The following is a 22,222-nucleotide window of genomic DNA, read 5'->3' as shown; positions in this document are numbered from 1 at the left end:
AAACAAGAATTCTTAGATAATATTTCAAGATTTAAAATTTCTCACCCAATGTAAAAACATAAGCTCAGGTGTAGACTCAGACTACAGACCCTCAAAGATCAGCGTTATATTTGTCCAGTTAGAAGCCAGTTCTGGAAAAGATGACCAGCACAGGAAGTAAAAGTTAATAAAAGCAAATAATAAAGAAATACTACTAGAGGGGCTGGAGTCATCTTGGGTAAAGATTAACACTAAATTACAGGGATTTAGTCTTGCCTTGCATAAACAATCTGCCCTTCAGATGCCCTCCTAGCCATCCTGTGCCATAACAGTGTTTAGCAAAAAACCAAAAGTATTTCTAACATATGAACTTACTGTGTACTTGCCCACACACATTCTTAGCACCTAAAAAGACCAATGAAAAGGAGCTTCATAGCTCAAGACCAGATGTATGAAGCACATACTCCTTTCTTTTGAACCTCTTCCTCCTACTTTTCCTTTTTCCCCTTTAGATCTTGTTTTGGGAAAGGCAATGAATCATTGATCACAGTTCACATACAGTTCATTAGCCACCTGAAATAATTCCTTTATCGTTGGCCAGCAACCTGCACATTACACCCACAGTGGGCTGGTTGTGGTGACCCTGAGTAGCTGCAGGTCATAACTCAGGGCAGGGAAATTGTGATTAGCAGCAGCGGTGCCAGATGGAAGCTCACTTCTCTTATGTATTATTCTTGTTATGACAACCCTTGAAAATGCTTGTCTTAGACTGCCAAAAGCCTTAAGCATTAATTGTTTTCTATAGAGACTTCTAAGCTGATAGGTAATCTGTTCTAACTTTAGGATAACTTCCTTCAGGTTGTCAAGCAACAACCATTACCACGTTGCTGGAACCAGACAAGGATTTAAGCCAGCGGCCTTGCCCGGAGCCCCTTCCCAGGGCTGCACAGACCCTGGAGCGGCTGACAGCATGGACAACGCCAGGCAAATGGATGATGTTTGTGTTGTGCTTCCTCCTCTCTTTTAAGTCACACTGCAAGTTTGAATAGGAATATCCCACACAGCGAGCAGGGCAAAGATGCTGCAAGGGGGCCAATGGCACCAAAACAAGTGATAGAAGCTACAGGAGAGATCGAGCTGTGAGTGATCAGGCTGGGTAAATTGTGGGGAGGAGAACTGAGCCACAGTGCTAAAGAGAACTGCTGTCGCTACACAGTGGTATGCCCTAAGGTACATCGATATGTATGAATGTGAAGAAGTATCAGCATTGTAAGGCATAATTCTTCCTTAAAAAAAAATCATAATTTAAAAAACATTAATTAATGTTAATCTTCCAGTAGATTTCCTTAAAACCTGTATTTTATGATGGAAAACAAAAATACATAACACTACAATCTCTGTTTTAAAAGTAAACTATAAAACTTTTCCAACTTTTCCTCAAATTTTTGTTCTAGGAGCTCAAAGCTATTATAACTGTTTTGTTCCCTTGCATTTCACTGTACATCACATATTCTATAATATAAAAGATTGCCAATTTTACAAGGACAGTAACCTGCAAATGGCTAAACACATTACCTAAATTTTAAGAAAAGCTAATCTCTATAGGACTCAGCAGTTCCCTATCTCAACTTGTGCAAAATATATCTTCAATCTTCCTGAAACTGCAGAGATGACAACACTGGAAAAAAGTCTACCTCTACCTCCACAGAAAACCCTCTTAGGTACCATCACAAGTTTAATTCTGATATAAGTAAATTTATGTAAAGTAACCAAGTAATTTGGGTATTACCTAGGAGGCATGACATCTAAAAGTCAGTCTCTGTTGAATAAAATTGAAACTCATACTTCGAGGAACAAGTAATTCACTGAAAGTTACTTGAAACAAATTTTTGTGTGTGTTGTATGCTTTTCTCAGGGTCTTTAAAATTGTTTCTATTTTTAAAATATCTCTCTTTTAAGTGACACCATCATTTGTATATTTAACAACTACACCTGAAGACACCTCTTGAGCTCTGATCTATTTGTATGTAGTATATGCCACTGAACTAAATTAGCTATATATGAACAAATCTCAAGGGTTTATTATTTTGTTGTTCTTTCACAATCCTTTTTCATTCACAGTTGTGCACAGTGGTAATGTATAAAATAAATTGGGATTTTGGGGTGTCTTGAGGCAGGGATTGCTTCATTCTCTTGAGAGAGATGTGGTTTTGCCACTGAACAAAGAGGCTAGCTGATCTTAGGAATGTTACCAGATCATCTCAGCAGTACAGTAGGGTAATATCAGTTAAAGTAATATTTAGTTCTTTCTTGTATGTATTACAGTTGGAAGTCCTTTTATCATATTAGAATAATATATTAAATTTATACATTACCAGATGTTGAGACAATTAGTCTTTAATGATTACAACAGCAATTACTGTTTCTGAAACCACTCTTTCAGGCTAACATTCTGCTTCTTGGCTATCCACAGAAAACTGTTCTAGGATTCAATTCAAAATTAATTAAACTTGAAAATTTGTTGAGGTCAATGTTAATTTGAAGATCTGACAGTGCCAATTTTTTTTAACATGTAAGGATTTTTTTTTTTCCCTAAATACCAGTGCTGGAGAAAAGGTAATGATCTAATTATGAGAGGCTATGGCTTTCAATCTAGCAATAAATTATCTTCGTAAGAAACCTAGATATACAGTAAATTAAGTACCAAAAGATGACAGTGAGGTTATCTTCACTTTCAGTATTATATTAACCGACATGAGTGCACATTTCTTTGATGAACACATCCTAACAGTTAACTGGTATGAAGATATTAACAATGTCAATACTGAAGTTTATGTAACAGCCTGTAATCAGAGAAAAAAAACTCCCTGAAAATACAGCAACAGTAACAATTTCCATCATTGTGTATTTTTTTTAATTTGGATTTATCCACTGAAACTAAAAATATATGTGAAGAGAAAGAAAACATAAAGGGAAGTTAGAAAACTTGAAATTGATTGATTGTCACAAATGAGTGACAAAAAGGAACAAGTCTGCCATGGACGTGGACTTTGCTATTTCCTACCTTCACTGTTGCCCAGAAAGACAGAAGTTTCTCAGAACATTGCATTTCTGAACTTCATGCTCATAAGAACTATGGAGTATCTTTGAATTTGTTGCACAATGAAGTCTTGAAACTAAGACTTTTAGAAATTTCAGCATCATCAGTCTGATAGAAAACACTGCTTGACTAAAACAGTTCAGGTAACTTTTCCATTAGCTCAAAATAGGACTTTTGAAAGAGCTTTGCTTCAGAAAAGATCATGTTTGAGGAAGGCTCAAACACTCACAGACTTATTTTCTTCTTGGAGTGATACAGGGCAGATAGACAAGGAAGAAAAGTGCTCTGGAAAAAAGTAAATTATGCTTTTCAGGGGAAACAGGAGATTGTATTAGTGGGCACAGAAAACCTGAACAAGACAGCTACTGTCTCCTGATGGAAGCAGAGAGCTGGGGCAGAAGAAGGAAGATATTTTATTGGGAAGCAGCACTGCCAAAAATCTCATCAGCCCAGATAGCCCCTTGGTTCCTGTGGTGTGGTGAAACACAGAAGCACCCAGTAACAGCTTAAGAAATTCAAGCTGTTTTCCTTTCTTCCTTAGTTGAAAGGTGTATAACTGGAAAGCCATGTGAATTAAAGCATAGATACATTGATGATCACATGATAATCAATGCCCTATATGTTTTTCAAAGGGCTGCAGCATCTCTCCTATGAGGAAAGAATGAATTGGGATTGGTCAGCCTGGAGAAGAGAAAACTGACCTAATTTTGGCCCTCCAATACCTGAAGGGAGCCTAAGAGAAACACGTGAGACTTTTTACCAGGGTGTGTAGTGACAGGATGAAAAGGAATGACTTTAAACTGAAGGAAAGTAGGTTTAGATTAGCTATTAGGAAGAATTTTTTTTCCTTTGAGGGTGGCAAGGCACTGAAAGGTTGCTCAGAGAAGCTGTGGATGTCCCATCCCTAGAAGTGTTTAAGGTCAGGTTGGATGGGGCTCTAAGCAAACTGGTCTAATGGAAGGTCTGGCAGGGGTGTTGAACTAGACAATCTTTTAAGTCCCTTCCAACTCCAAGCCATTCTGTGAAGCTGAACTAAGAATCTGCCCTGAGGCAGAACTCCTATTTCCAAGTCATTCCTCAAAGCCTAAGAAATAGCCATTGGTCTCCACTCCCTACAATATCCTATTCCTACTTCACATGACATTGACAGGAACCAATAGTGATTACCTTATCAGAAAAAAAAAAAAAAAAGTGCATACTAATGGTGCAAAAATTGCCAATACTGGCTGAACCTTAGCCTTTGAAAAGACAAAAAACCAAAACAAAAAGATGGACTGCAAGCAAATTGCATGTGCTGGGGGAAAATAACAGAATATTGGAATATTGTTTCCTAAGTATCAAGAACTTCCACTAGACCTTGCAGCTTTGTAAGTTTTGAGGTCTTAATTGCAGAAGGTGACTTAATTCAGATCCCGGCTGCCAAGCCGTGCTTTGGTCCCAGGGTTGCATTATCAGACATACAGCAAGATTTTGGCATCAGGCAGTGTCTCATTCCTTCTCTTCTACGACAACCATGAAGATTGAATGTGGGGTAGAAAAAATACTGTAGGCATAAAAGCAGATCCAGCTCTGATCCAGATCCAGCTCTGTATGGATCATGCTAATTTTACAGGTGGCTGAAAAATACTTCTTATTCACCTTTCACCACTTACCATGGAAATGTCTGAGGGTAAGTTTATTTTTCACAGAATTTCTGGAGTGAATAGAACAAACATAAAGAGTATCATGCAGACCTAGTAACAAAACCCCTACAAGATTCCCCAGGGGAACAACCCCCAAGGGGAGCAACCACACAATGTACTAAGCGTAAAGCAGTACCTGCCCCAGCAGTAAGAAATAAAAGAAAGTGCTTTTCTCTTGAACAGCAAAAGCTATGAATCCTTCCTGGTTACTGTTTGAGGACTTATATTACAGAATAAACAGAAAAGTACATATCACTGTGGACAATACGAGCACTAATTACTTGCTACCAAGGCTGGACTTTGCAAAAAAAAATCCCAAACCAAACTAACACCACCACCACCACACCTGGTTATAAACCAAGACCTAAGGAGCTGCTGGCACTCACTTGAATTTGAGGAGTGAATCCAAGTCCAAACTGCATAAAAACATGTGAACAATTGTGCATATCTTCTGCAACACAGTTTATCTTCGATCTTCTGCTTTATTTGTGTGACTTCCAAGCACCAAGTGAATGTATGATGAACAATACAATACTTACATTTTTATCTTGGAGCTACATACAAAATATCTGGTTGCTTGAAAGGCAAGAGGCAATATATTACCTTTGAGGTACATCTGGATGAAATGGAGAGTTTCATTACGAATTCTGTAGATTTTTAATGGAAAAAACCCAACTAAAATGATCAAAAAGTTAACATAGTATTTATGCATACCTTTCAAAAGTAATTTCCTAGTTATATCCTGGAAATTTGTTTTTTGTTTTGTAAACTAAAAACTAAAATAATTGGTATACAGAAATATTTTGAAAGTCAACTAGCAAGTGTTAAAAAATACAGAATAGTTAAAATAGTAACCATTAAAATGTAAATGTTAGTCAGATACCCAAATTTTACTGTGTGTCTCAAGATTTTCTGTTCTGTTCTGTTTCAGAATGTCATTAATGTATAGAAGACTCCATAAACCTTTTTGTGAATGAAATTTTTATTTACACACTGTATCCAGAAGCAGATACATAAATCCTTATACAATTATTTTTCAAAAATGTGCAAGAAATTACTATAATTTTGTTTACAAACCAAAACACATTAAAATCAATGGACTTTGGATAATTCACGCTGTGGCGTGCTTAGTACAAATAGTGCACACCAGGTCTGAAACAGAGAAAAGTGTAAACCACAGCAATCTGGATTGCAAGTATTAACTTCATGGCACTCCATCATCACTATAAAAATTCTTTAACCCAACAGGTATTCATAAAAAATTCGTTTAGAATTTGTCATTATCTGTGTAGAATTTAGATCACTTTCCAGATACAACAATGCTATATTTTTCACATTATGAACTACCATCTAGGCCATTTTTTATTTATAAAGAATGACTCTAATTTTTCTTCTTTGCAGTCATAGAAAGATTTAAAGACATTAAATTGGCAATCATTAATTCATCTACAGCTTAGCTCAGAATTTGAAAGTTTAGTAACAGAGAAATACTTCTCATCATAGCCCATATATTGCTGGTATGCTGTTTTAAATTTGTAATTCCAATATTCACATAGATGAAATGCATCAAAACAAAAACTGCACAGATTTTACTTAGCCCAGTAGTCAATATTCACAGAAAGAAACTGGCTTTAGCAAAAAGCAAAGTCAGCTCATCTGAGAACAAAAAGTTTAATTAATAATTGCATTTCTGATCCTTCTGACAGAATTACATTTTGATAAAAGATGGCATTCACTATGTCAACAGCAGGGTAAGTGCTATATCCTTCAAACAGATCAAAGAATACGTATCACTTTCAGTTGTTTCTAACACTGGCCTACAAAACAAAACAAAACATAAAAAAAACCCTAGGAAATTGTGCAAATTTATTATTTCCAAATACAAGGTGTTGTTTTACTCTTCAAATTGGTAAAGCAAAGTTATCAGTAATGTCAATCATTTCAGACACTGAAAGGAGCTATATTTTAAAGTTTCATTTTCAAAACTATTTTTCCTCAATTGCATAAAAACCCTTAAACTGTTGTGCTGAATAAATAGCCATATTTCTACTCTATAAGGGTCATAGTCTGTTAGCTTCTGTTCCTAGTGTATTTACTTCCAAAGGTCCCCAAAATATCCTCCAACATCCTTCTTTTATTTGTCAAGGACACTTTGTTCCTCTAATTTCCACAAAGCAGAAGTCAACACAAATTTTGTGGTTATTCTGAGTGCTTCTAAATTGACTCATAACTAAATGCTAATGTGTTTATTTTATATTAATCTTTATAATAAGAAATTTTAAGTATCTTTAATATTTTCAAAGTATTTTTTCTAAGTTCATTCTCCTGGCTGGCCAGACACCTCAGTATGAAAAAGTAGTGTGAGGTTCTGATTAAAGAAACTTGTAAAAATAAGTATCTGTGTCCACTTACTACTGATTTAAAGTATTTGGAGTTTAGTAGAAATATCACAACCAGTTTTTATTTGGAAGCGAAGAGCTCTATGGTTCTTACATCCTAGACCTCAACCACTTTTAAGTGTTCCTTTTGTGGTAGCTTTATGGCAGGGGAAATGACAAAGTTAACTTGACCTGATTAAGTTCACAGATGAACAACATAGCAAGGAAGGCAATTCAAAAACTGGATAGCTGCTTTAAAAAAGTTTTTTTTTTTATTTTAAAAAAACATCATTTATGAGTGAACAACTGAAATTTATAAAGGTATGGGCAAGAATTTTAGCATGTGTGTTCTTGCACGTTTTTCAATTCCACAATGAGACCAGGATATTATAGCTTCAAATATTTAGGTTTCAATGCAATGACTTCTAAATTAATGCATGTGGCATAGTATAAACATATGTTTAATGTATTCAATAGTGGTATTAAATGGCAATGAAAATATTTTATATACTATAATCTTTCAAAGATTCTGTAAAATGCATAGGCCCTCTAGTATGGGGAAAGAATTTTTAAAGTGAAGAAAATGCCAGAGGTTTTCTTCCAAAAGTATGCATCTGAAATCCATAAAAATGATTTTCTTTTTCCTCTCCACAGACAGAATCAGAACACTGTACCATACAATAGGTTATTGTGCCTTTTTGAATAAAGTTAGTGATCCTGATTCAGGGGAGGGGGAATGGGACATGACTGGGTAGGGGGAGAAGTCAGTAGAGAAAAAAAAAGAAAACAGAATCCTCCCTTTCATACATATATCTCCATGGCAGAGCCAACAAATCACATGTATAGACTGCTCTAGATTATTTTCTTTTTTAAGTTTAAAACTTTATCAGACTAAAGAGGAAATCCTTATTCTCCCTCCCTTAAAAGCAAAGGCAGTCTTTATCTACCTTTGAGTATCTTTTTTTATTTTTTTAGTTAAACATTATGGTCAAAAAATAAATTAAAAAAATATAAATTTTGTCTATCAATTCAGGCAACCCAAGATGTAGTGCTACTGCACCACCTTGCAGCAATACTGTATTCACTTCTAAAGACTCGTTTTAGGGGACAGAAATGCGAGATTATGTAAGGAGAAGAAAATGACCCAAACAAGAAAGATGTATCAAAGATGGACTTTTTTCCTAAGGTGATCTTTACTCATTAGCCACTACTACCAGAGATGGGGAATATGACATTTTGAAACACAAAACAGGGGGGCAGACGCATGCAAAGCAAGGCCTCTCAGCAAGACAGAGGCAGGCCTCCCTCCCAAGACAGCTATAACCCCTTTAGCAAGTAACTCATAAAAGTCATAAAAGTGATAAAAACATGGGAGAAAACCAAACTAAAATAAAACAGGAAAATGCCATGGATTAACCTTGCATGATGAAATTATTACAGTGTAGAACCTGTACTCCCCACTGAAAGTCTTTTTTTCCCTACAGAAGGTTAGGATAACCGTAAGCTTTCCAAATGCCAGAATCTTTGACAGATATCATAAACACTTACTTAATTGATTCAGTATTTCATATGTCAAAACATATTTCATGACAACAAACTGAAACATATTCTGTGGTCACTGTATATCTAAACATCTCTTCCCAATAATTTGAAAGGCTAGGAGAATAGCATTTTAGAGATGCATTTAAACATCTTCCATATAAAATGTTATCAGTCCTGTTCCTTCCTCCTCAAAGGATATAGAAAAAGAGGGGAAATGATCCAAAATACATTAGTGTATTACTGTACTTTCTGAAGTGAAAGAAAAAGGTAGAAAAATGGAAATGATAAAATTTCAAGTAGCTTGAACATAAATATGGTAGAAATCATCCTATTAGAAGTTCTATCCCATCCCCAAAATGGCTTATAAATTTACGTTCCCATGATAAAAATTCCTAGAGTCTTCCCACAAATCCAGGAAACTTCCTTCCCTTACTCTGCAAGAGTAGGCAGGAGGGAAAAGGAAAGAAAGAGGGGACCTGGTAGATGTTAATTTATTAACTGATGGCATGATTATAAAAGGTAATATTTTACAAGACCCCAATACCACAATTTTCTTTTAGGTACTATACATTGACTTTCATAGATTGCTTTTTAAAGGCCATTTTTAGAGGACAAAACATTGAGACGAGAAGAAGGCTGAACCAACCTTCTCAAACACAAGAGTGTACAGACAGTACAAGGCTTAGGAGGAAGGCTTTTTTTTTCCCAAAGATATGCCACATAACCATGTTCTTATCACACAGTTCTGTCTATACATTGGGGCATATCTCTACAGAAATGTCTAATTACGACACTAGGAAACAGTTTTTAACTTATATGTAAAATCAGTAATTTAGAATAGCAGTATGTTATTTATCCATGATCATTTTTTTCCAGAGGTTGTTTTAAAGGAAAAAAAAATCCATTCAACAAGTTTCATTTAACTTTTACTTATCGTTGAATACACATGAAATGTGCTTTCAATGCATAAAAATCACAGTGGATAGCAGCAAAGGACTTGGGGGAAATTAAGGAGAATTTGATCATTCACATTGTGATTAATCTGCACACTGATGAAAGATAGCTATTTCACACTTCTAAAAATAAACTTGAGATCATTCTTTCCAACAAAACAAAACAAGAAAAAAAAGCCTCCCAAAATACACAAAACCCCCCAAAACAAACATAAATCCAAATGCATTACTTTTCTTTTACAGACAAAAGTGAAGTATTTTTATGGCAGCAAAAGATTTTGATAATAATGAAAGTCTGTAAACTGTAATTCAATCTCTTTTTGTTGTTGTTGTTCCCAAAGTGCAAGATGCAAGATTCCCGTAAGCTTTCAGTAGTGCTTTTCCTGTAAATAATCCTTCATTTTGTTTGGCAAAGGCAGTTTTTGAATCAGGTCTATTCTGGTGTACTGACGTATTACAAAACGACACAGGTACTGTAAAGAGCGCACCTGCATAAACCGGGACACTGGATTTGTCAGTCTCACTGGGTAAGTTGCAGATCCTGGCAGCCGGGATCTCGAATAGCAGAAAGCTCCATTTTCAGAGTCCCTGATTGAATGTTCAATTAAATCAACTATAGATGTATGTCCCTCCACATCTGGCTGTTCATAAAAACTAAACCTACCATTTGAGTGTTCAATTCTAGTGTGAAGAGTTTTTCCATGGGAACGAAAACTCAAACTTAAAAGATAACGATCATCAGAACTATCTCGAACGAGAAACGAGCCATCAGGCACATTAGCTAATTTTCCCTCTGCCTCCCAGCGTGTAATGGGGCCCCAGTACCATCCTTGTTTTGCAAGTTTTTTCAGTTCTTCTGTGAGGCTTGTCACAACCATAGGACCGCTATTCTGTACAGAGTCATAAACTCTTCCAACTCCTGGGGCAGTATTAGGATCAAAATTCAAATGGCAGCGCATACTTTCAGCCACATGGGCATCTGTGCCATTTAATCCATTGAAGTTCCTTTGGATTTGATTATTCTGCATTGGAGGTAGCAAAGGTGAGAGTGGAGGGACATCGCTATGATTAACTCTTGGGCTTTGCAACATGACTCCTGTGGTACCAATCAACAAACCATTCACCGTCTGGTCCACAAAGATATCCGGTGCAACGACTACGTCCTGATCCACTTGGCTCTCATCTTCGTGGAAAGCATTTCCCCCCACTTGAGAAGAAACAGTCGAAACTTCCATGGGTGAGGAACTATCCAGACAGTAACTACGTGATCCTTCCAAAGGATACATTCCCTCATCTAAAGGCACAGTATACTGAATGTAGTCCTGAGGCATTAATCCAATAACTACAGGCACATGTTCATCAATATGAAGATGCAAGTCCCCGTTCTGAGATTCCGCATTTTTTAATGCATTGGTTTGTTCCTGGAACACATTTTCTGACTGCAAGTCATGGAAGTCCTTTCGAACACCATTCAGTGCTGGGCTTGGATTAGAGGAATGGACCAAGGCCTTGACTTTCACTTCCATTTTGATGCAAGTCTCTTCTGAATTTGTAGATCGAAGTGGCCACGGAGTTGGGCTGTAATGGTGATTACGGAGGGAAGTGGATCTCAGAGGTCTTTGAGCTCGCACATCTTTGAAGGTTATTGGAGCAGATGAGGAAGAAAATGTGTCATCATCTGCAGAGCTTACAGATGGTGTGCTGCCTTTGCCTTTCTGTTTTTGTTTTGCTGAAAGCCTCCTTTTTAACGTACCCATTAAACTTTCACTTTTTGATCTATTTTTGCCTCCTTTTTCATCTTCACTATTGACTTCACAGCTAGCCAAATCTTTACCATAGCAGCTGCCAAACAAGGAGTCATCTTTTCCAAATTCACTTAATGAAGGCTGCTGAACCACTACAAAGTCACTTTCATCTTTACTTTTATTTAAGTTAAAGGACTTGCGAATTGTTTTGAGACTAATTTTCTTCATTATGACAAGTTACCAAATCTGGCTGATCAGCAGTGCTTGTGGTGATATAGCCCTAACACACGAAGAGCAGTTTCTGCTTCATTTATGTGTTCTATCCAGCCTCATTTAACTTCAAGAGCCATTTCCTGGAAAGAAATAAAAAACAATTACATTCACAAAAGAAATATTTCAAAAATTATCTATAAGGGTTTCCCCATCTCCAAACAAAATGGAAATTTCAGTACTTTAACAATGAGTATCACATAAAAGTAAAAATAGGGAGCTGACTTCAAAACAATCAGGCTCAAAAAATGAAACTCCTGCATCGGCCTTGGATATTTCCACAACTTCATTCTGCTTTCAGCATGGTAATTTTTGAAACATCCACACACCTTATACTACACTCACAGGCATATATATTTAATGCATTTATATATAATTTTCAAACACATAAATACTCCTCTCTTTCCAAAGGCTCCTAAAAGCCCCACACAAGTAACTACAGAAGATAAAATTACAGAAAATATTCTAATCAACAGAATTCCTACATGCAGGTTAAACTGTGATTGGTCCTAAAAATATGGTCTTATAAGGTTATACTTTCTCTACACAAGAAAGTTGAATAATATTTAGAAGGCTACATATTTATAGGAAAAGAAAGTGTAGTGAAAATATAGATTTTCCTTAACAGCGAAGTAACGTACATTTACAGCATGTCCTCTCCTGAACTTCTGTGAAAGAAAGGATTTCCAATCTATTTTAGCCACAGAAAACCAAGTCACAGGCTCTTACTGCCTAAAATTATTAGAACTTTTCTTTCTCCAGTATTTCTGCCAAGACCTAGTGGACACAGCTGCTCAAGTTCCAGACAACTGCTCCCACCTGGCATCCTGCAGAATCAGGTACTCACAAATTTGATTTTTTGGATTGGTTTTTTTCTTGATTGAGGTTTGACTGTGTTTTGCAGGGAGCTTTGGACGGGCATGGTTTGTTTCATTTTAATTTTAGCTAGACCTTCCAAAGAATACAGCTCTGCAAAGAGAAGGACAACGCATGGGAAAGAGAAGAGTACCTACTCGCACAGAAGTAGGTACTACAATTAGTAATAAATGTTATTCCACGTACCTCCGAATACGTGTGATGTTAGCAGCACAACCTGTAGCAGCAAGCCTGGCTCCAGGCTAAGCATGGCAAGCTGAAGGAGTCTAAGAATCTTTCAAGTAATCTTCCAACCTTGGTGGACTGAGGGGAAAGTAAAATAACCCTTATATACGCACTTCCCACTTCTCTCCCAGAGTATCACAATATAAGCAAACCAAGAAAAACAGTGCAATGGACTGAAATAAGTTTTATCAACTAAACAATACCGTTTTCTTAAATAAGCATTCAAAAACTGCATAAAAGCATGGAAGGACAATGATTACTATAACCAAAAAGCAGTCCACTGCCTCTTGCTGTTGCCCAGCCTAACTTCTGTGGTCCTCAAGTACACAAAAGCTAAGGATCATATCCAAAGCAAACTAAAAGGCAATGTGAAATATCTACGGATTCTTAACTTCAAAACACGTTGAAAAATTTTAATTAAAACCCTGCTGCTGGAGGGGTGGACACTGCTCCATACAAAGCAGAAGTAGTAAAGATTGACTTACTTGGATTGCACCTTAGTCCTATCTGCATCAACCTATTTCAAAGACTGGTTCTGTGTCCTTGCCATAACCTCTGACATTTCCCAAGTCCATCTTTAGAGCACTTTCAGATCTTTCCAGTTCATTTTCTTAATTACCAAACTAAATAACACTTTCCTTTCTTTCATGGAGATAAACTAAAAGGTTTCTCCAGTCTCTAAACTGATTCACTTTCTACCAGCAAAGAACAAACATGACCAAAACACTTCCTAGACAAAAGCCTAAGAATCAATTATTTGCTATAAATTAATATTAAGACTTTAAAAACCAGAACTAGTATTTGATATGTTCACTAGTTATTTTCCACTTTTAACATGATACCTGTTGTATCAGGAGTCATGAAATCCTAAAACACCATCCTTCAGTTACACAATGTGAACACAATCCTGAGTATGAATTTTCAAAGGTAAAAACACTATGTTTACTTTCCTACAAGTGCAGATAAAGGGAGACTTACATATCATTTAAAAGGAGACTCAAAATGTCATTGACTTTCTAATTCTAAACCATTTGGATTTTACCACCTTTCCAATTTGCAGAACTTTTTGTCATATGTAACTAAATTAGCCTACAAAATAAGTGAAAATTACAACTTCAGGATTGCATGCTTCTCCTAAACAAAGTCAGAGCATTGATTCATTTGATAAAATAACTCTGCTTTTATGCATGGAGTACCAGAAGCCTGGGAACTATCACATTAGCTCCACCTGCGAAATCCACAGTGTTCTCCAACTGCTTCTGACATCCACAAGTTGATATTATTTCCACTTTTCCAGAAATGCTGTTCCCCCGTCCTTATGGAAGGTACTGTCTGCAGTACTCTCATCACTCTTATGACCAGTACCAGGACTCAAGGAAACAGCATGAAGCTGAATCACGGGATATTTAGGTTGGATACCAGGAAAAGGTTTTTCACATTGAGGGTGGTTGGGTACTGGAACAGGATCTCCAAAGAAGTGGTCAGAGCACAAAGCCTGACAGAGTTCAAGAAGTGTCTGGACAATGTTCTTAAGCACATGATGTGATTCTTCAGGTGTCCTGCACAGAGCCAGGAGCTGGACTCAATTACCTTGATGGGTCCCTTCCAACTCAGTATATTCTGGATCCTATAAAATGGTTAGTTTATTAGTTGTATTCTCACAAAAATTCACATTAAGATATAAGAAAGGTTTGATAATCAACTGTAAAGCACATAAACGACATGCATCTATCCAGAAGCCCAGTTCATTAATGCATGAGAAGACAATAAAAACCTAGCGACAGTCCAGGTCGAAGCTCTTGGAAGTAAACCAAACACACATCATGAGAGCAAGTCTCTGAACTAGTCATCCATATGAGACCCACCCTATAATACCTCCTATACATATTTTATCCAGGACAGGAGAAAACAAATACACCCTGAATTCAAATACCCAAATTGATCCCAATACTCCTCTTTCTTTGCACATACTGAAAGAGTACCAGCTAATTCTGCATTGCATATCAATATGTTTAGAAATGCTGTATAAACAGCTCTCAATATACGATAGACTCGTATGCTTGCAAGTATAGAATTTGTTGCAGTCTTCATCTAATAGAGCTGGAGCAGAAGAGGCTGGGCATACACCCATTCCTGGAGTACATTAAAATGAATTATGCAACTTCTTCACAACCCTCAGCACAGCAACAGCTTCGCTAGTATTTTGCCCAAATTACGGCGTGACTTAAGTCTCCCACCAATGTGCTCTTCCAGTGCCATCTGCTGTACAATGAATTAGACAGCCTAACAAGAGACAACTCTAGAAATTCTTCTGGCAGCTATTTGCAACTATAAACAGATTTGAACTCTACCAATGTATTCCCAAAGTCTGGTGACTATGTGTGCAGAAACACAGTCAGTCTGGAACATACAGACTGAAAATGATATTAATCAAAACCAGAAAGAGAATGACATCTTAATGTACAGAATAATGTGGATGAATGAAATCCAAACCTACGAACTTTCATCACAAATTCTGCATCTCAGAATCTTTAATATTATGCAAGTTAACAAAATACAGGCCAGGTCTCTGGACGAAAACGAACAGACTACTACCCAGCAAAAACCATATCCCCTTTAGCACATAAAAATATGTGCAATGAAATGCAAAAAATATGTGTAATGAAAACTGAATTTGCACACCTCACTTGGAGGAAGAGTAACATTTATCAATCACATACAAATGTGAAATTACTAGTGAAGATAATTAGAGCTAAAAGTTCACTTTACAGGCTGCTTCTTGAAAACCTGAAAAGCAGGCCATGCAATGGTAATTATTATTACCATTATTAATTAATATGGTGGCCAGCACTGATGTATTAAAAATTATGGAAGTTTTAAATATATACCAGTTTCTGCAAAGCCAGTTTGAATATTCCAGCATTTCAGAGTAGCTTCTGTTGTAAAATGTGCTTGCCACAAGTTTCAGTTTGATGGTACAAAATGGTTTCAGTAGATTGGAATCACATAGCTATCTCGAAGCAGTGTTTGCAAAAGTACACCAACAAAAAAGTTTGATTACACTGTCTTTATTAATGTCTGATCTTTTTCACACTTTTATGCTCGGCATACTCATTTACCAAGACAATTACTATAAACAATGCTGCTGAAATGCACTACAATAGAAATAAACCAGGAATAACTTTAAGGAGTTAGGACAGAAAACACCATACTGGAAACATACAGCAAAATACAACTCATGTTTGAAGAAAGAATTGTCCTTAAAAGGTTTAATAAAAAAATAATCACAAAAATTACTTTAAATTATTAGTCAACGCGACTTCAAATAACTTTTCTAAAATAAATGTTAATCTGCTTATTTATTTCCATAAAGTGAAACAGTTGAGCATCAAACTCGATTTTTTTTTTAACCCACATCATCTTGCATCATTCCTGAAAAGTCTTTCACTTAGAAATATATAATCTTCATTCTTACACTGGATCATCATAAGACTTACATAATTTACAATTTCAATTTATCATATTTTAACGAAATTATTTCTATTTGGAAAATAACAAAAAATACCTCAAAAGTGAAAAGTTTCTGCATTCCCGGGCATGACAAGCATTAGGTTCTCATTACTGTCATATAATGAACCCTATTCTAATCTGCAGAAGTAGAAGGTGCCATTTCCCTGCTTTCCCCAAATTCTCACTGAAATATATTCACGCATTCTTTGTAAGACGATGTCAAAAACAGCATCTTAAGGTAATGCAGATTTCAAGACCTGCATTTTGGAAATTCCTAAGTGTCTACATTTTCTCCAAAGTTACTAAATCTATTCATATAAATTATTAAGAAGTTGCTCTCCATACCCATTCCCATCAACTTTACTTCAATACTGAAGTCAGTATCACTGGAAGTTTTTCTTCAAACCAGTATATAAAATACTGACTCGAGGTATTTCCTGCTATGTACTTAGGGTTCCAGGCTATATGAGCAAAAAACTACACACAAAATACTCATTAAGTAAAGAGAGATTCAGTATCTACTTCAAACACCATCAGTTTCTAAAAGAACATACACACTCTACAAGGCAACTTTTGGCTCTTTCTCTATACATGCCACAAGCACACTGAAGATGATGAGGTTTTTCCCTTCACTGATCTTCAAGTAAATTCCTACATTACACTCCTTTTCAGTAAGAAGAGCCTTTAAATGAAGTAATCTAAATTCCATTGCATACTCTTATACCTTGAAAAGAACAAAAAAAAGGTAAATTGTTTTAGTAGTGGCTTCCTTGCTAATGGATGAACACTCCCCTAATATGATCACAAATTTTATAAAAGCCCTTCTGACTTGCATACCTGCTTTTCTAGTGAGCTCAAGACTCAGATGTACAACTTCACATAAAATTGGAACAAGGAAAAAACAGATGAAAAGCTCATCTGACAGTACAGTACACTTATAACACATTAAGAGTACTTAAAGCCTCCTGTTTTTAAGCTAACTAATCAAAAATCTGAACCATGAGTTATTCACCAGAAAATTTAGATTTCTCCATGATTGGAGCAGCTGAGGAAAGTATGGTCAAACTCTCTACAGGGCAATACAATTGAACAGGTTTTATACAGATTATAATTTAAAACAAACCAACCAACCAACAGTAAGTCATGTCATTTAGTCGTATCATCTCTCCTATTTTTTTTTCCTCTTTTTACAAAACTTAAAACAGTCCATGGGCACTACTGTTCCAACACAGGATAGAGTAACCCTAGTCACTACCAACCTTTAGCAGAGAATAACCAAGGTACACCTTTGGTAATAAGTAGAAAAGTGAGGTAAATTAATAATTTACTTTTTTAATTAAAAAGTTGACACAGCGGAATTTTTCTTTAGCACTTCTGATTATTGGAATTAAAAGTATGCAAAACCAGGAACACAGCCACTGGAAAGGTCCAAATACCTTGACTGCTTTTCCCTGGCCTTCTGTTGAAAAAGAATGCCCTTTAACATTTAGCTTCTTTTTTTTTTTTTTTTTTGTTTTTTTTTGTTTTCTTTCTTTGAACACTGTTTAATCCATGAATGCTTGCAGTAAGTCCTATTCTTTCCCATATTTGGTTGCAGAATGGAATATTTCTATCTGATTGGTGATTTTCCTCTAGGGAGTAACTTAAGGGTGTTAAATGGCATCTCTATTATGGTTCGTATGTGTAGTTACAGACTTGTAACTATAATAATTTCATCACTACAATAGCCAAACCCAGTTACTAATATTAACAGTCCTCAGCCAAGGTTACATCTGTTACCCAAGGATGGCCGGCTGGGATCCTTATCTGCTCCTGAGCTACCATGGGCACACTAATGTGAGGGTGTTAAACTGAAGTTGGCACCAGTTGGTATTGGCTCAAGAACACACACAACAACATGATACCAGAGCTGCTGTTGGAGGAGGAAACTCCAGGGAAGCTGGGTGGATGACAGCCAGTAACCACTTGAGCCATTCCTGCTAGATCTCTCACAAACTGAGAATCAACACCCAAACAGGGAAACAAGCAGACAGTATTTTTCATACATTTACTAAAAGACCAACACAAGTACCACCTTTTATCATTTTCTTTTAAGCAAATGTATGATTATAAAGCATACTGCTAACAAATTGTTTCAAGCATGTGGAAAATTTACTAGAAAAATGAAACCACAATTTGGCTGTAAGACCCTGATCAACAGCAAGGGAAAAAGGAGCAAACAAAAATAACCCAGCAGTTCTATGTATGCCAAGGCATTGAAAAAGAGAAAAGAACATTTTTGATGAATCAAATGGGAGAAGTCACTAAAGAAACCTGAAATGTTCATGTGTTTCAATGCAGGAAATCCCATCCATTGGCTGCAAATAAACCTTTGCTTTTAGTTTTCATATAGCTATGCAGAAGCAGATGAAAAGTGAGAATAATGCTCCGTCAGGCTCTGTTTTCATTTCTTACTATTTTACAAGAATGCAACAGCCAGCCTTGCAGCAGACTGTCAGCAAAAATTAAGTAGGTTCATAAGCAAAGGTTAGACTTCCTGGGAGAAAATGCATGAGAATTCTTTTCCAACTTAGGGTCCATCCCCCACTCCATCCTGACAGAAGATTACACCAAGATGTTTCCCCTCCATTGTAAGGTATGGGGTAGCCTCAGCTTGATAATGAGGATTTATGCTTATCCAAGATATTTATGCAATCCTCTTAAACCATATCACAGTTATGTTAGGAGTCTGAAAAGCTGTAAAACTATAATGCTCTACAAACCAGCATTTAATTTTACAATACAGACCAACATCACATTCTGTAAAAGGAATCAATTTTGAAACATTTTTGCTCTACAATGGCAAGGAACAGATTCGGTACCTACATATTTGAGAATAACATAAGTGAAATTAATATCATGAAAATGAAAGGAAGACTAGAAAAAACACAGTAAAAACAAAATAAAACTGCACTTCTGCACTTATTTTCATTAGGAAGTATGCATAAATGTCTAAATGCTGGAATGTGTGTTGAAAAAAATATAATATATGTAATTGTATGGATGCAGGTACTAAAACTCAATGCAGTTTGGTTTCTGAATCCTCATTTATGCATTTCCAAACATAATTTTAGAAATGCTATCCATCCTTTCAAAGCATATGCCAGAAAGAGAGAAATAATAAAGCAAACCATTCTCTCAAAGTGTTTTTTTGTGGTAAGCAACAATCTGACCACTCTTCATGTTAGTGACAAAATAATATAATTGTGAGAAACACTTTTCCAGCCCTTCCCAAAAAAGGAACGAAAACACTCAGCAGACATGCAACAGCTAAATAGTACCACTTCATGTTGACTTATATTGATTTTGGTTTCACTTTCAAAGTTCACGCTGGTGTTTCTACAGCAAGCACAGAAACACTGTACAGCTTCCAAAACACGAACCAAGACAGCTGAAAAGGGCCTGCTGCAAAAAAATAAAAATAAAAAAAAAAAAAAAATTGACAAGGAGACATTAAACAGGTACCATGAATGATCTTTTCCTACTGTGCTATCAGAACATTCAACTGCTCAGGCCAAAAATCAGTCACCAGTGAACCTCACAGTACGTGGGGCACATACCAAATGGGCAATACAAAACTGAGAAATACACCACTCAGTTAACATTTAATGTTACATTACATGTTTGTTTCCTGCTTCCAGGGGAAAAAATCACTAGGGAAAAAAAAAAGGGAAGACATTGTGAGAAGAAAGAGGAAAATAGAGGAAAATAGAAAGAGAAACTTCATACCACATGGTACCATTACAGAGATGATCATTCTGGGAGATACTGAATAACACCTGGAGGACAACTCAGTCATCGGTCACAGCCAGAACGATGTGTCATGAGAGCTAAATCCTGCTTGTCAAACCTGATTTCCCTTTATGACAAGGTAACCCACCTAGGTGATCAAAGGAAGCAAAACTGAAGTTATATTTTTGGATTTAAGTACTTTTTCGTACTGTCTGTCACAGGATCCATCTGGACAAAATGTCCAGCACACAGATGGATAAACACAGCATGGGATTGGTGAGCAACTGGCTCACAGGTCAGGCACAAAGGGATGTAGTGAATAGGGTGACATCAAACTGGCGACCTCTCACTAGTGGGGCTCTGCAGGGCTCCATCCTCAGCCCTGTGCTTCTTTCAACATCTTTATAAATGACTTGGACACAGAACTGGAAGAGATACTCACCAAGTCTGCAGATGACACAAGACTGGGAGGAGCAGAGAGGTCCTGCAGAGAGACCTTGACAAGTTAGAGGGCTGGGCAATCACGAACCATACAAGTTTAATAAGGGCAAATGCCTGATTCTGCACCTGGGATGGGGCAACCCTGCAATGCACAGACAGACTGGGGAATGAGATGCTGGAAAGCAATGCCACTGAAAGGGACCTGGGGGTCCTGAATCAGCAGTGCCCTGGCAGCCAGGAGGGCCAAGCCTGTCCTGGGGGACATCAGGCACAACATCATCAACCGGGCAAGGGAGGGAATTGTCCTGCTCTGCTCTGCACTGGGGGCACCCTCACTCCACCTCCCTTCCAACTCAGAATATTCTGTGATTCACATTTCTGCTGAAAATTATAAGGGTTTGTACAGCATCACTACATATGCAACTATACTACAAATTTTTAAATATTGCCATTCTCCCTAAATTACGAGTTGCTAATTTGTTATAGTCATCTTTTTTTGTTTCTGCCTGTCCCCGTCACCTGAGATGAAAATAAAGACAGAGGAAATAGTTTAAATTACTATAGCACCAAGTAACCATGACTGATAATTCTGCTTTCTTTAAGGTGCAATATAGGATACTCTCTTCTTCAGGAGCAAAAATGAGAAAACAACATATCAGGAAAGCTATGAAGACACATGCACAAGGGAAAAAACAAACCCAAAACAAACCCCAAAACAAAGTTACTAACTTTTAAATACCTCACTTGCCACACTATCTAGCCAACAGGTAGCTTCATAGCCCATGTTTGTAAAACAAGTATCTTCACCAGTAAGTGGTAAACTGCTCACCTTTCCACTTACATTTGTCATTTATGCTTATCTGACAGACAACCAGGACCATATGCAATTGGCCTGTATTCCTACAAATAACACCCACCTGGCATCAAATATATTAAAAAAAAAAATAATTCTGCACAAATTAACTCCAGGTAATACAATTCCTTTCAAAATATCCAGATGGAAAAAAAACCCCAACCTTTTAAAAAGTATGTCAAAACCATAGTAATTAAATTCTTCAAGCAATAATTCAAATTTAGTTATCGAATGTATTCCAGCAGGAACAAAAGAAATGTTGTTAAACTCTAAAAGATAAATACATTTTATAGAGATCTGTCTACCAAATACACGAGCTGAAACAAAGGCACCTGGAACAAGTTTAAGATAGCAACTGGCTTTATCATTCACTACACAGAAAAAGAGGATTCCATTTTTCTGTCACATGCAGCACAGTCATGCTCTGCAGTTGGAGAACATGTAATTGCAGGAAGGCTCATTTTCAGATTTTTCACCTCTTCTAGACGGCCTGAACAAACAGCAATACACTGCAGCCTTACACTGTCTTGTACCATTCTGCCTTGGATCTCATGACCGAGGCTGACTCCAAATTAACCTCCGCAGTACAGTTTTTCATTGAGATTGAATGACCCTTTGAACTTGTGTGACCAGGTAGAATCTCCAATGTTTTTACTTCTATCACTCCCACCTGCTTCCATCAGGTCATTTTCCATAAGAATGAAAGACTTCTTTCCTTAGAAGATAACACTATCCTCTCAATTCAAGCTAAGATGCAGCAATTCTTTATGAGACAGTTAACCCTCTACATAAATGGAAGGATTAAATGAACTCATTTATAGTCTGAAGGGAAAGTATACAGTGCCTTGATTAAAGAGAAATAAAAGTGGAAAGATCTTCTACAACAACTGTACAGAG

General features: G+C 36.7%; 1 protein-coding gene across 6 annotated transcripts in view; it reads right to left on the bottom strand.

Annotated features, from left to right (window-relative positions):
• Nucleotides 1–6,413: 6,413 nt before the first annotated feature.
• SOCS6 (suppressor of cytokine signaling 6) overlaps nucleotides 6,414–22,222 on the bottom strand; it is a 28,149-nt gene continuing 12,340 nt past the window's right edge. For 3 of the 6 annotated variants that reach the window (XM_068193434.1, XM_068193460.1, XM_068193452.1), the window contains exons 2-3: nucleotides 12,712–12,828; nucleotides 6,414–11,732 (exon numbers count right to left, since the gene is read on the bottom strand). In XM_068193434.1, coding sequence (XP_068049535.1) covers nucleotides 10,003–11,607 — 1,605 coding nt within the window. In that variant the 5' untranslated portion in view covers nucleotides 11,608–11,732; nucleotides 12,712–12,828 and the 3' untranslated portion in view covers nucleotides 6,414–10,002. The remainder of the gene's footprint in view (nucleotides 11,733–12,711; nucleotides 12,829–22,222) is intronic. The other 3 variants (XM_068193442.1, XM_068193466.1, XM_068193474.1) reach the window with 1 other exon arrangement.

This window comes from Anomalospiza imberbis, chromosome 1, assembly GCF_031753505.1.
Source record: "Anomalospiza imberbis isolate Cuckoo-Finch-1a 21T00152 chromosome 1, ASM3175350v1, whole genome shotgun sequence".
Lineage (NCBI taxonomy): Eukaryota > Metazoa > Chordata > Aves > Passeriformes > Viduidae > Anomalospiza > Anomalospiza imberbis.
The sequence above is the reverse complement of the archived record's forward strand: the minus strand, read 5'-3'. Positions and strand labels throughout refer to the sequence as shown.